At 43.1% G+C, this 15,283-nt stretch overlaps 1 protein-coding gene across 4 annotated transcripts in view; it reads right to left on the reverse strand.

The window, feature by feature from the left end:
• Window positions 1–15,283, reverse strand: part of ASTN2 (astrotactin 2) — an 839,920-nt gene that overhangs the window by 467,994 nt on the left and 356,643 nt on the right. For all 4 annotated transcript variants that reach the window (XM_074330925.1, XM_074330926.1, XM_019731189.2 and 1 more), the window contains one exon: window positions 7,815–7,982. In XM_074330925.1, coding sequence (XP_074187026.1) covers window positions 7,815–7,982 — 168 coding nt within the window. The remainder of the gene's footprint in view (window positions 1–7,814; window positions 7,983–15,283) is intronic.

Genomic DNA, 15,283 nt, shown 5'->3' on the forward strand with positions numbered 1-15,283 from the left:
TCATCACTCGGAGAGCCATCCATGGTGCTGACACCAGAACAAAGCATTCAACCCATTGACCAAGGATTGGCATTTCAACAAATGAAACTTGCTCCTCATTCATTCATTCATTCATTCAAGAAAAAATGCATTGATGCAGGAACTGTTTCAATCTCTGAGATACAGAGATTGAAACCAAATGAACCAAGGCCAAGTTTTCATAACACTTACGTTCTCATATACAAATCTCTCCTCACTGGTCTGATAGAAAGTTGGCTCTCTGCTGCTTATTTAACTGCACATCTCATCTAGGCACGACTGTGCCTAAACCTGACACATCTGCTACATTACCTAGAAACCCCTCATGTTACCATCTCCTTCAAGGCAGGGATACTCTCCATCTCTGTGAATTCTTGGACTTTACAACTTCCTAAAGTTCTTGTGTCCCTTTAAACTTTAATAATACAGGGCTCAGCAAATAGCAGAGACAATATATGAACATTAGAAACATTTAGTATAAGACGTCTATATGACATAACAACACAGTGTATTTTCATTTTCTTCCTACTGCAAATGAAAAGTGGCTGCGAAAGTCATGAAAATAAACTGAATTTGATGGTGCACAGGACTGAAGTTCACATCAATTTGAAAACAAAATTCAACCTGCTTTAAATGCCATTTACAAATTGCTTCAATCATACACTCTGAGATATTTGTGCTTAAAAGGTCACACAAACATGAATTTTGAGCTGGAAAATATCTTAGGCATTATTCAGGGTTGTAATTTGTATCTTGCCACTAATTTACTGAATGACACTGGGCAACTTGCTTAACTTCGGTGGCCCTGGGTCTACTCATTAGATCAGACTAGATGATCTCTGTGGACCTTTCTTGTATGAAAAGTACGTTTTCATTAAATTCTTTCTTGAAGAGAAGGAAAATGAAGTTTACAGTATGTGACATGGCCAAGGTCAAATGGCCAGTCGGTGGCAAAGTTGGCACTAGGACTGAGAGCCTATGATTTTTTTCATTGCACAAGTTTGAAAGTCACACAGGAGCTAAATGAAAGGCCAGCAGATGTGAATGTCCAGGTTATTGTAAGTTTGCTACTAGGTGGTCAGGTCCTAGAGGGCAGGCACTATGTCTAATTTTCTTCTCACATAATCTAACATGGTTAAGCTAAGCTAGATAAAACGTGTCTCATAAAATATTAACTTATTTGAAATATTTCTTGAATTAATTAAGTGAAGACACAAGTGACTGAATAACTGATTATAAAAATGGCATTTAACACTGTGTTTTGAGTGCCCACCATATATTAGGCACAAGTGCATTTTCAATTTGATTTTTCATCTCATTCTCACAACAACCCTGAAGAATAGGAATTAACCTCATAATTTTTACATATATAAAAAATGAGGCTCAAATATGCGAAATGGCTTGCCCAAATCCTTATAACCAGTAAACTTTTGAAAAAGCAAGGATTTCATTCTGTCTTACTCCAAAGAATATTGCAATTCTACTGTGATTCACTAACTGCTTCAATGAAGAAATAAATAGATGGATAGATTAGTGACTAAATGAATTAGTGTTTTGCTATTACTTGTCTCATGTGGTTCGGGTCATACTGTCCAAGATTTTGTACCCAGAATTTAGTATGTTACCACACATGTGCAGAATTTCAATAAAATGTTTCACAAAACGATTTACACCCACACTGATATTCTTAAGAGACAAAGCCTGATCATTTGAACTGTTTGGTGATGCATTTTATTCAAGGATTAGCAAATAGTCCTTGGGTGTTCATTTTCTGGCTTTGGAGAGATAAAGAGTAATGGTCGTCTGTTCTGGTAAGGAGCACAATGCCACCCTCTGGCAACATTTTCAAGTCTTCGCTAAGCCTTCACTAAGGTTCATGATTGGTTTGTTCTCACCCCATCCATTCTTATAATGGTAAATGTTTAATGATTGGCTTCCCAAAGAAAATAAGCCACGGTTCGTAACATTTACTAATTTTGTTGGTCTAAATAACCCCATCACAGCCAGTTCCCAAGCTATCTGCATGACATAACTGAACAATGAGTGGGGAAAAGATGGTAACAAAAACTTCCATGAGTCCATAACGCCAGCTCCAGCACACCATGGACCCAACCCACAATCAGCCCTGTGGCTGGTACTAATTGTTGAAATCCCTGGAGAAACACACCTGAGCTGGACTATGGCACACAGCCAGGAAATCATGGCCAGGTTCATCCATGCGTCATAACAGTTCTGTGTTCTCCAAGGCATCTCCCCACTTCCCTCCTTCTTCCAACTCAGTGGGGAGAAATGATCCTTCTTGTTGACACAGTCAATAAAGCTTTAAGGCATGATGAGCAATGCTTGGGCAACATGACTTCGCTTAGCCTTATTCATCCCACCCATAGAAGAAGGGACTTATTTCAGGGAAGGAAGCCACCTTTGATGGAGCTAAGGCTTGAATATTCATAGGGCTCGGGGACTTAGTTTTTCCATGACTTCCCCCAAATTCTAATTCCTGATGGAAGGTAAAAGAGGGGAGGCCCAGCTCTTCCCTTGGGCTTGGATGTTCCCCGAAACAATCAGACAGATGTGGCCGACAGAGTCTTACGAAGCCCCTTGGTGGCCCTCACAGATCCTCAACTTCCTATGAGTTCTCTTCATTTTATCTTTCCAACTTCAACCCCTGCCACTCCCTTAGTTCTCTTTCTCCAACTCACATGCCCCACATTCTCTAGATAAGAGCACAACTATACTGCTCTCTGCTTTCTGGAACTATTCTAAACTTTCTTCCTCTTTTTTTTTTTCCCAATCATGAAGTTCCCTCTGCTAAAGCATGCTTCCTATTCACACCCCCTACTGATTACATGAGGCGTGGAAAAACGGACATCTTCTCCATGATGCATCTCTTCAAATCCCCATCTAGAATCCATTCCTCCCTGTTCTCCAGGGATGAGGCAATTTATTAGCGCCTGTTCTTGATTGATACCATATTGTGTCTTTTATAATAGCTGTATATGACCATATTCATTTTATTCCTGTGAAAATGTGAAATCTGTGAAGGCAGGAACATTGTTCAATTTGTCTATGATTTCCCACAGCACTTCACACACAGACTTATGAGTTGTGGAATTAAGAAAATCTTGCTTGAATGGAATCTAATGAATTGAAGTAAATTTTGCAAAGTGGGTCTGAGTCAAGCCCCATGAAATACATATGCAGGGATGTGATGTTCCCATTTCCACTGCTTACTCCTAGATAGTCCCCTAGGTTTGTGCCCTGTGTGACTTGTAAGAGCACAGTGTCATGCTGGGCACTGGGGTTGGAAGGACACAGGGATAAATTAGATACAGCCCCTGGTTTTAAGGAGGTTACATTTTAGCAGTCTAGACAAGTTTCCAAACAATAATTCAGATTTTTAGTCAACAGGGAACTCTGACGATACTGTAGAAGAAGCCTCCCTTCTCCCGAGAAGAAATGAAAGATAATGAAGGGAATATAATTTGGGAAGGGAGACAAGTAAAGGATGGAAGGCATTTCAGGTAGACGGAGGAGACTGAACTTTAGTCGGAAGGTAAAGCGTTGCATGGGGTGTTTGGGGTACGATGTGAGTGTGGGCAGGATGGAGAACGCAGAATGCAGAGGGATACAGTGGGGATGCGGCTGAATGAAAGGGTCAGACCAGAGCATCTAGAGGGCAGGTAACTGGCAACTGCACAGTTCTTGGGGATCCGGTTTCTCTAGAGATGGAAAATATTTAATCTGAGTACACATGTAGGCGGATATGAAGGATGAAACTAAATAATAGCATATAAAATTGTTTCAGGGATCATGGGATGGGAAAGTTCCTTCCCTCCCCCTTTTATTATTTTCTGCGAACTATACATATCAGCATTTATGCTAAGTTTTAAAGACACAGAGATGAGCAAGACACGTTTTGAAACCCCTTTTCCCAGCCCCTCACAAAGCTTACCATCTGGTGATAGACCCAGACAGGGAAAGGACAATGACATATGGGGACACGGAGGCTCTGAGAGCAGAGAGGGGGCCCCTTATTCTGGTCGGGGCTGGGGATGGTGAGTCAGGAACGACTGTACAAGGAAGGATGTTTGGGTTGAATGAAATGGAAACAAAAAGGAGCCTTGGTGTCTGAGTAAAGTGGGGGAGAAACGTATTTCAAGGGGGAAGAAACAGCCTGTGAAATAGATGTAAGCATGAGGGAGCATGGTGCCTTCAGGGAGCTGTAAGGATTGCTGGACCTGAAGCCCAGGTTACATGGCAAATAGACGCAGGAGATGAGGTTATGCAAGTCAGCCTGGTTTTGTCAGGATAACGAAATGAACAAACATGGCTGCTGGGCCTTTTATTGTTTGTGTGGAACATGAGAGGACTATTTGGGAGGAAGAGTGTTTAGAACCTTGCTACATCAAAGGTAGTCCTCAGGGTGGAAGCATTAACGATAGCTGGCAGCTGGTTAGACATTCAGAATGGGAGGCCCCGCTCTAGACCTACTGAGGCTTGAAAAGCTTTGGTGAAGAACACAGGCTCCTGATTTTAAATCCTGGCTGTCATCTGTTGGAGATTGACTTTGGTCTTCTCACCCTTCTTCTCTGGGCATCAATATCAGCAGCAATAAAGTTGAGGCCATCCCAGTGAATTCTAGTGACATTTTCAGGTTTATGTTTTAGTGTGTGTGTGTGTGTGTGTGTGTGTGTGTGTGTGTGTGTGTGTAATTCTACGGGATATTGATGGAAAAACTGCTCACTTTCAAAATTTGCTAACCCACGCCTACTCCCTAGATTACCCACAGTTTGGAATTATGCACTCAAGCTTGTGGCTAAAGGGGAAAAATCATTAGAAACCATGAACTTGAACGTGAAGGCAGGTCAGCTGGGAAATAAGGTCTCACCCTCAGCACCCACCACTCTGCCTAGCTGGAGTTTCATGGAGGGATACAGAGAAAAGATCCCTTCTGTTCTGTCCCACCAACAATCTTGCCTCCTTTTTAAGGAAAGAAAAAGGAAAAAAAAAAAAAAAGGGAAACCTACAGGACCAGATCCAGAGGCACACAATTCCACAAAGGTTTACCTGGCTGTCGGGTAAGAATAATCGTGTGTGCGCGCGCGCACGTGCACTAAGGGTATAGGGACAATGCTTAAGATGACAGTGCCTTAAAGCCCAAATGTCTTAATTAGGAGAAAAAGATTCAGCTGTCTGGTAAAACGGCACACTAGAGCTGCATTGCATTTTCCGAATAGCTTCCCTAATAGGCCTGCGTAAAGGCTGCAAAATGTGTCTGAACAGGCTCCCAACTAAAGGATAAGAGGCCATGGTGGTTAGAAAGTCAAATCCTGGTGACTGCAGAGACACAAGGGTTAGCCTGGAGAAGCCCTCCCCTTACTCCTGGAGCCCAGTGAGAAACGGAAGAGAACTTGGAGAGAGGGACACTAGGCCATTGAGACTCCTTGGCTCTGTGCAGAGGCTGCCCTGTAGCATTCAGTCATGAGCTTCCCAGGCAAGATCGCCAGCCTCTTGTTATCTGAGGGAGGGCTGAAGTTCTGGAGAAAATATCCCAACACAGATTGGAGGAAGGAGCAGAGGACCAGGAGCAGAAGGAGGCTGCTAACAAGTTTCATGTCTACCTTGCTTTGTGAACTTGGCAAGTCTCTTCTTCTCTCCAACTCCTGTGTCCCTGTTTATGGACATTTATCACTGCCACTTACTGAGCAAGAAATATAATAAGGTATCGAACATTTTCTAAGCACTGACTATAAAGAAAATATTGTCTCATGGGTATAAAGATCATCTACATGTTGCTGACGCACACATTTCTATCTCCAGGTAAGACCGCCTCTTTGTATTCAACTTTTGGATCCCAGTGCCCATCTTCCTTCTCTGCCTCAGGTTTAGTAGTCACCTTGAACTTATATACAAAACAGCACTTTTGATCTCCCTCACCTCAACCCTGAGCCTCCTACAGCTCTCCCCCACCAGGCCCCAGCTTCAGTAAATGGTAAATCGTTTTGTCCCATTGTTCAGACAGAAAAATTTGTAATCATCTTTGACTATTCACTATTTCTCACCTCTCATATCCAATAACAAATTCTGCCAAGTTCACACTCTAAATATATCCAGAAATGGATCATTTCTCACATCTTCTCCCCTAACCCACCCCCATGGCCCAAGCTACCCCCAACTCTTACTGAGATGAGAATAGAGCCCTGAATGCCAATTTACCACACAGCAGCCAGAGCAATCCTGTTGAAATATAGGTCCCATCCTGCTGCTCCTTTGCTCAGAATCCTCCAATAACTTCTCATCTCACTTAGAGTGAAATCCAAAGTGCCTACCACCCTATAAAAGGCCCCAAAATGTCTGCATCAGAGCCATTCTCTTCCCAAGTTTGACTCCTGCTCTCCTCCGCTCTCGCTCCCCTCCAGCCGTGGGGGTCTCCTGTTAGTGCTGTGCTGAACCAATGGCACGTTCCTGTGCTCCTGCCACAAAGCACTGGCCCTGGCTGGTCCCTCTGCCTCCAAATTCTTCTCCCAGAGTGTGGCATGGCTCCCTCCATCCCCTTCTGAAAGTGCCTGCGTAAATGTCATCTTCTCAGAGGAGCCCTCTCTGATCACTCGGTGGCCTAACAGCTCCACTCCCACTCTCAGCTTAGCAGTCCGTATGCTTTGTGCTCTCCCCCCAGTGTTTATCATCACCTGACAGAGGAGTTTCCTTTGTTTGTTTGTCTATTGCAGCAGTGTCCAATGGAACTTGGCACAATAAGGGAAATGGTCTATATCTGAGTTGTACAAGAGGTAGCCACTGAGCACATGTAGCTGTGGCACACTTGACACATGGCTGATGTGACTGCAGAAGTGAATGTTTATTTTTATTTAATTTTTGCTAAGATAAATTTAAATAGCCACATGGGGCTAATGACTACCATGTTAGTTGGCACACATATAATATCGTTCTAGAATATAAACTTAATTAGGGCATAGATTTTTGCTTATGCTGTTCATTGCTGTATCCCCAGTGCCTAGAGAAGAGCCTGGCTATGCCATTAATACCTGTCGAATGGATGAATAGATGAATGCTAGGAGCTTTCCATGCATCATTGCATTGAATTGTAACAACAGCCTTGTGGGATAGATGCTATTTTCACTCTCTGGTACTCAGAGAGGAGAAGTGTCCTGCTAAAGGACACCCAGATAGTGTGCATCCTATGCCTAATATCTCCCCATTTAAGATGAAAACGTTCTGGGGATCTAATGTGCAACACAGTGAACACAATCAACAATAATGTATTATACACTTGAAAGGTGCTAAGAGAATAGATCTTAAATGTTATAATCACAAAAGAGTGATATGTGAGGTGATGGAGGTGTGAACTCACTATTGTGCTCATCATTTAAGACTATATGTGTGTATAAAGTCGTCACGCTGTACACCTTAAACTTACACCATGTTATATGTCAATCACAGCTCAACAAACCTGCAAAAATGGTACAGAACACCCAGCTGGTAAGAGGCAATGGGACCTGAGCTCAGGGGTGTCTGGTGACATCCAGACACTTCACTAGAGGTGAACTAGATGCTCTCTGTGGTCCTTTCTAACTCTGAGATCCCATGGTCTTACGAGAATTTTCTCCTTGCCAGGCAATGACAACCCACAGTTTAAGCACCAGTTGGATTGACAGACCTTTCCATGAAGTCCCTTGTCCACTGCTCAAAAGCCATGATTCTTCAGGCAGAAGAAGCCTGCATCATCCTTCAAAATGTACCACCCCTCCCTCTCTCCCCAGCCCTGTGCCGTTGCTCACCGGTTTCGGGGTCGCAGAGCTGCTCACAAGCATCTGTCGTCCTCTGTCCACAAAGGTCCCTCACCCATGGGGAGGTGGCATTGATCTGGTAGTACAGTGACAGCTTGGCTGGGTTCAACCAATCGGAGATGTCCAGGTAGCTCCCCTCACTCACCACAAAGCTGCTTCCTGTGGATGAACAGAGACAAAGACGGCTGTTTGCTCCTGGCAGTGAGGGCCCAGAAGGGTCTCGCTGCTGACGCCACAGCCAGGAACACAATCGGGGGCATACAAGTCATCCCCATTCCAAGGTCCCCTGTTCTCATCTCTCTACACACATTGACGGAACATTTGTAATGTGTCAGCCGTGGTGTCAGCAGCCAACAGCGACAGAGACGAATCAGAAACAAGAGACATTTTAGCCTCGTGGTGAAGAGTCATACTCTTAGGATTGAGAGAGACGTAGTTTCCAATCCTGGCTCCATCCTTACCAGCCATTGATTTGGGATGACTCCCTCAATGCCTCTGGGCCTTGCTTACATCATCTGTAACTGGGAATGTTAATGGAACCTACCTCATAGGGTTACTGTGAGAATGAAATAAATGGATGCAGATAGAGTGCTTCACCACTATGTGACCTATCCTTGTAAAGAATAATTCAATGTGAAAATTTAAAAGAAAAAGAAAGCTAATGTCCCTGTCACCTAGGCATGTCCTCAGCAACAGGGGCCACTAACGCCCACAGGAGCCAGGTGGGTGAATTAATAGGACAGATGTGTTGAGTGTAAGGGGTATAGCATCCTGCCCTCGTGGCTTAGCTTTTTTTTTTTTTTCCCCTGAGAGAAAGAGAGATTTTCAAAGAAATCTTTAGCACCTCTAAGGGGTGGGGGAGGGGGTGGCGGGTGGGGAGAAGAGCAGCAGTTATGCAATGGAAAATGCCCTAATGCTGGGAACAATAGGGAAAGATGGAGTTTGGCACTTCAGGTTCCATCAAAAGGGAGCAGCTGCAGCTTAGCTATAGCCAACTGTTGCCCAGTGGGTCGAAAGGCCAGTGGTACCGGAACTTCAGATTTCCTTCACGGGTGACTGAAAATGCAGATTTTCAGTTTTATATACCACATATTAATGAAATCATATGGTTCTCGATTTTTTCTGTCTGACTTATTTCGCTTAGCATGGTAATCTCCAGATCCATCCACGTTGTATATAGATGATGTATTACAGAACTGTACACCTGAAATCTACGTAACTTTGCTAACAACTGTCACCCCAATAAACTTTAATTTAAAAAAAAGAAGAAATGCAGATTTTTTATTGTCATCAACCAATTTTTAAATGACGGCTTACCATTTTTTCTTGAACATTTATGTAGGTAAAACAAAAGACCCTAGCTTTGAAATTTATGTTCTAAAATGCTCTTTAACTCACACACACAAGAATACATATGAATGCACATATCCATCTATGTATCTCTCTGTGTGTGTGTATATACTGGGGTTGACAAAAAAAGGTACATAAGTAGACACTTTGGTCACCATTGTTCAAGCAGTAATTCGCCGTAATCAGAAGTGTCTGGAAGCTGATGGTAACCACTTTGAGCACTTCCTGAAATTGCAGAAGTTAATCGTAACTTGTATTCCTCTTTTGTTATCGGTATATATTGAATATTACAATTTTAATACTTTTCCTTTCTTAAAATGTGTATGCATTTTTTGGTTCCCTCTGTATATATACACACAGATACATATATGGATTCCATACACACTGTGTTTCCCCGAAAATAAGATCTAGCCAAATAATCAGCTCTAATCCATCTTTCGGAGCAAAAATTAATATAAGACCTCGTCTTATTTTACTATAAGACAGGGTCTGATATGATATGATACGATATGATATGATATGATACGATATATGATATGATATGATACCAGGTCTTATATTAATTTTTGCTCCAAACGATGCATTAGAGCTGATTGTCCAGCTAGGTCTGATTTTTGGGGAAACACAGTATACGCACATAAATATATTACTTAAAGGGCAACCAACAGAAGTCCATTCAGAGTGGCTGCATACTGGGTGAGTGTATGTATATAGCAAAATAGCAAAGGCAGAATTTTACAGGGGAAACACGGTTCAAACAGCACCAGGCTCCACAGAATTGGAATAGAATGCTGTTGTAGACGCATGGCAGATGAGGGGCCTCACCAGCAGGAGATCTTAAATCATTTCATAATTAACGTGATTCAGCTTTTCTCCCTGCCTTTTCTTCTATCACACTATCCACCAATAAAATCTTTCCATGTATGCGATTCAAACCTTCAAAGTAAGGAGTCAGCTAATAGGCACCATATGGCTTTGACAGCAACCTCTCAGTCAGGTCACATCAGACCCTGCTGACGGACCAATGGTTGGGATCCGCTTAGCTCTGGTGTCTAGCTGTGTCCACTGGGCAATGGCCAGCGAGGTGGAATCACATCAGACCTTACCTGGCTGCCCTGAGGAGCTAAGATGACCTGAAAAGGGTAAGGGCGTGGCAGGCAATGTTATCTTCTCTAACTTGCACACGTTATGATTTATATCATCCTATAGAATAAATTCCTAAAGGGAAAGCACAGTGGACGACGTGATTTTGGGTGAGGATGAAAGAGGAGTCTACGCAAAGCAAAATAAGTAGATAGCATCAGGCTCAGCGATAAGAAAATGACCACATTTGAAGTTGGCCTTAAAATCCTTGGCAGCTAAACAAAAAAGAATAAGTCTGCTGGATTCCATATTTCAAATTTCTGGCAAGGGAAGATATGCAAATCTATCTGCAAAACCATATTTTCCCCTCTGGAACTAAGCCCAAAGCAGAAACATGTCACATGGGTCCCTGTGCAAGGCACTGAGCACCAGTATCGACTACAGATTTTTCTTTTAAAAAGCACAGTCATGCTGTTTAAACGGATAATTTTTATATTTATTCTCACTAAAGACTGAGGGATGGATATTGAATTGTGTCCCAGGCATGAGTTTGGCTAATCCCACTGCTTCAGGAAAGCTACACAGTGCGGTGATAAAGAGAATAGAGTCAGCAAGCCCAGTATTCAGACCTTCACTCTGCTGCACACTAGCCCTATACATGTGGGAAAGAAAACAAATCGATAGTCATCTCATATGAAAAATGTGGGTCCCAACTCCCTCCTCACAGGGTTATTATAAAGATTAAACGAGACACTGCGTTTGTCTTAGGTGGTTCTCCCCAGAAATCGGACTCAAAGGCAGAGACTGGCGTGCAGGAGGTTTCTGGGTGTACTCTTGTGAAGGGATGAATAAAGAGGGATGAGACAGAGCGAGGAGCCAAACAGCCCTGAGGCATTGCCCTCAGCTCCTCCCCTGGGGAGCTCTGGAGCTGGGATGGCCCTTCAGAGTCTTCCAAATCAAGATAAGGATGTCAGGCCGTTGTATTTCAACCTTCGACAGGCATAGGCTGTGGGCTATTCTTGGGGAAGAGACATGAACTTCGGTGAAGTGGTCTGTTTCAATGGAGTACATTTCTCCAAGAAAGGCTTGGAGCAATTGGTCAAGCACCAACGTCCCTGGCAGCTGGGGAAATGAGTGCCTACAGTTCCAAGGAGAGATCTGGACACAGCCAATCCCCATATGACGTTCACTACAATACGTGAAATCCCTGGCACATTGTGAAATCTCAACTCACAGGAGCTATTGTGACTATAACTTGGATTTCTTACAAACTTGGAAGCTTTGAATGCAATACCAGTTCATGCAATACCAGCTACCGCAAAAGCTGGCGATCCTCACCTTCTATAAAAAGATGTTCTACCAAGGTATACGTTGCTTTAATGGCAGAAGGGCGTTACTGTCCTTTGAATGTCCTCTCTGTCCTAGTCCCTGAGGTGAGTATGTTATATATGCTGCGTGTTAATCCTTATAAAAGCCTTGCAGGATAAGTGTTCCCCATTTTTACAGAAGACAGCATGGGGTTCAGCAAGAAACTGATTTACCCAAATGTGTACAACTAGTAAGTGGCTAAAGTGGAAACAGAACCCAGGTGTTTTCAGCATCCAAAGCTGGGACCCGGCCATTATTCCAGCCTGTGGTGATAAGCAGAGGCTTTGGTTGGGTTGATGCCTTTGGTGGTCCTCCCTCCTCTGGTAGTCTGTGCCTTCCCCGTCCATGCATACCCTGAGGTATTGGACAGCTTAGGCTTTCTGTGCTAGACCGTGGTTTCCTGCAGGGAAGAGGTCATGGCTTACCCAGGATTCTTATCAATCAAGCCCTCAGTACAATTTCTGGCACATACCAGGAGATGAATGAATATATGTGGAGTGAATTAATGAAATCAAAGTTCCAGGCTCGATGAGAGGGAAGCTCAACTTACTTCCTCATGGGATTGAGAAGCAGCAATGCCTCCACAGTGACCCCAAAGTTAATGCTTTTCACCCTGTGAGAGCCGGAATACAGAATGAGCTCTTCAGAGTCTCCCCAGTTCCAAACCAACACTTGAACTGCACTCTCATGTCCCCTAAGCTCTCGTTCACACCATGGGCTTGTGATGTGGCTGATTTAAGTACAGGTGCTAAAGGGACTCCGTGGGAAGAGGCCAGGATACAGGGCACAGAGATGACACACCAGGTAGTGAAAGGAAGTAACTGTGCAAAATGGACTCCCCAAGACTTACTCCATGTGTTCATTTTAACCAACATTTACTAAACCCCTTAATGCATCAGGGATAGATATAGAAAATGAGAAACAGACTGAACACTTCAAGAATATTATGGACTAAGAAGGGAGATCAAATGTGCACAGATAACTATAACACAACCTTCAGTGTGTAAGAGCTACCTGAAAGGGGTGGGCTTGTCCTTGGAAATAATGAGAAGTAGAAAAGGGTGTCAGAGAAGAATCATTGAAAGTTGTCCTTTCAGCCATGTTACAGATAGATTCATTCATTCATTCATTCATTCATTCATTCATTCATTCATATGCTTGTTAATTTAACAGAGTACTTAGTATGTACCATGCCCTGTCCCAGGATTTGAATAAGTAAAATATGGTATCTGTCTGCTGAGAACTTAAAGTTCAGAACAGGAGCTCAGAGACGCCAAATCGAAGGCAAAGCGTGGTTTTTGTTCCTCCTTTCTTATTCTCCCACCTAGATTGCACTTGTCTTTTTTTAAATTATTCATGTCTTTCAGTCATAGTTGACATCATTTTATTGTATGTTATTTTATATTAGTTTCAGGTGTATAGCACAGTGGGTAGACCTTTGTATAATTTATGCAGTGATCTCTATTATAGACTGCGTATTTCTTAAAGGTAAACACCAGGTCTTATTTACCTGCATTTTCCGTACAGCTTAGGATCTAGTGGAGGTGCAGAGGATGTTGACGGGTGTGTGTGTGTCGAGAAAGAGAAAAAGACAGAGAGAGAGAGAGAGAGAGAGAGAGAGAGAGAGAGAGAGAGAGAGAGCGAGCAGCTCAATAAGGTCAAAGAGAGGCAGACAAGCAACTCTCTCTGGCTAAATTCTAGCATTACTTTGGGATTAAACACATAGGAATGAAAATGTGTTATTCCATGTGTCTCCCATTTCTCTAGTTTTCCAATGGACCCCTGTTTTACTTCCTTGGCTTGACATCAAAAGTACCCACGTTTTTCTGGGTGCTGTGAAATTCTTCTTTGTACTCAAATCGATCTCCCATGAGAGTAAGGACTGTGAAACAAACCTTTGCCAAAATCCCAACTTCAAAATGTCATGTTTCCTTATTTTAAATATATATGTGTGTGTTTTTCTCCCACTGGCTTATGGGAATATACATCATCTAATTAGCCAAATGGATTTTCAGTTCAGCCCAATCATTTCCTTATCTAGCATCTGAAGCTTGCCATTGCTCAGGGGACCACACGGACACAAAGGTCCTCATTAACTCTGATCTTCAATTACACTGATTATAAGCCTGTTTCTGTAATTGTGCAGCATAGATCAGGGGTGAGCTGGGGAGCTCAGACCACTCCGTCGTGTTCTGGGAAAAGCCAGAGGCACGTCGGCCCCCAAAGAAACAGAAAGCCACAGATGAAAACTAAAAATACCACGGAAGGAGGTATCACCATGCCAAATTGCCTGGAGAGCCAGACAGCAACTTCAAATCCCTCTCGTTACATCTCGAATCAGGAGACAGACCTTTGAGAACCATGGACGGGAGGTTTCAAAAGACAGTTCTGGACACTGGTAAATGGAAGAGCAGAGGAATGAAAGACTACATGGATGAAAGATGGTTTTCACAAATGAAGCTCATAAAAATTTTCTAGCCAAAAGTATTCACCTCTCTCTTTTTCTTCCCCCTTTCTTTGGGTGCAAAGTAATTAAAGATTTCTTTTCTTCTGTTATATCGTGTGTCCCCCAGATTCCATCTGTCAGGGTCTTAGACCTGGGGAAAATGTCTTTCTAGGACACAGGAAAAACAAACTGTGATGAAGCAGAAATGAGGAGCCCATCTACTTCCCACCTAATTGACCCAGGAAGGCTGTACCCAACCCACCTCTCTGCCCAGTCCAGAGTCTCCAGTCAGGCTTGAATACATTCCACCACCTGCCATCGACTGAAAAAATTTAAGGAGTGAGCAACCCAACTCTGCAAACACAAGGTGAAAAGCAACAGTTTGAGCATTTGCGAGAGCAGGCAGAGACTACTTAGATAGGTGGGAGCTCTCAGTCTCTGACAGAACTCTCTAGCGTCCCAAGATAGAGGGCATTCTCCTACAACTGTCTCTGAGAGAGCCATCAGCCACCCACTTACCCCCATGCTTTCACCTCATGATCTTCTCCTAGCTGTCTTCCTTCCTGCCATTTTCTTTCCCTTTTCCTTAGATCAACTTTAATTTATTGCTCTGTATCATCTCTACTTGTTATGGGCTGACCTGTGTCTACCCCAAAATTCGTACACTGAAGTCTTAACCCCCAGTACCTAATACAGAATGTGACTGTATTTGGAGACAGGGTCTTTGATGAGGTAAATAAGGTTAAATAAAGTCATTAGGGTGGGTCCCAATCCAATAGGACTGGTGTCCTTATAACAAAAGGAAATTAGGACATAGACACACACACACACACACACACACACACACACACGAAAGACCATGTGAAGACACAGGGAGAAGACAGCCATCTATAAGTCGAGGAGAAAGGTCCTCAGAAGAAACCAACCCTGCCAACACCTTGATCTCAAACTTCTAGCTCCAGAACTGGGAGAAAATAAATTCCTGTGGTTCAAGCCACACAGTCCATGGTACTTAGAGCCCTAGCAAACTAATACACTACCCCTGTGTTATTTGACAGATATCTATCTCTTAAGCCTGCAATTTTCTCCATGTACCAACCTGTATTTTGTGCCATGGATCCCTCTGGATCACTTCTCAGAATAAAGTTTCCAAATGTGTAAAACATGATGCATAGTATCTCAAAGGAAACCACAAAACTGAAAGAGTTCTATC

The sequence above is a fragment of the Rhinolophus sinicus genome, linkage group LG04 (genome assembly GCF_036562045.2).
Source record: "Rhinolophus sinicus isolate RSC01 linkage group LG04, ASM3656204v1, whole genome shotgun sequence".
Lineage (NCBI taxonomy): Eukaryota > Metazoa > Chordata > Mammalia > Chiroptera > Rhinolophidae > Rhinolophus > Rhinolophus sinicus.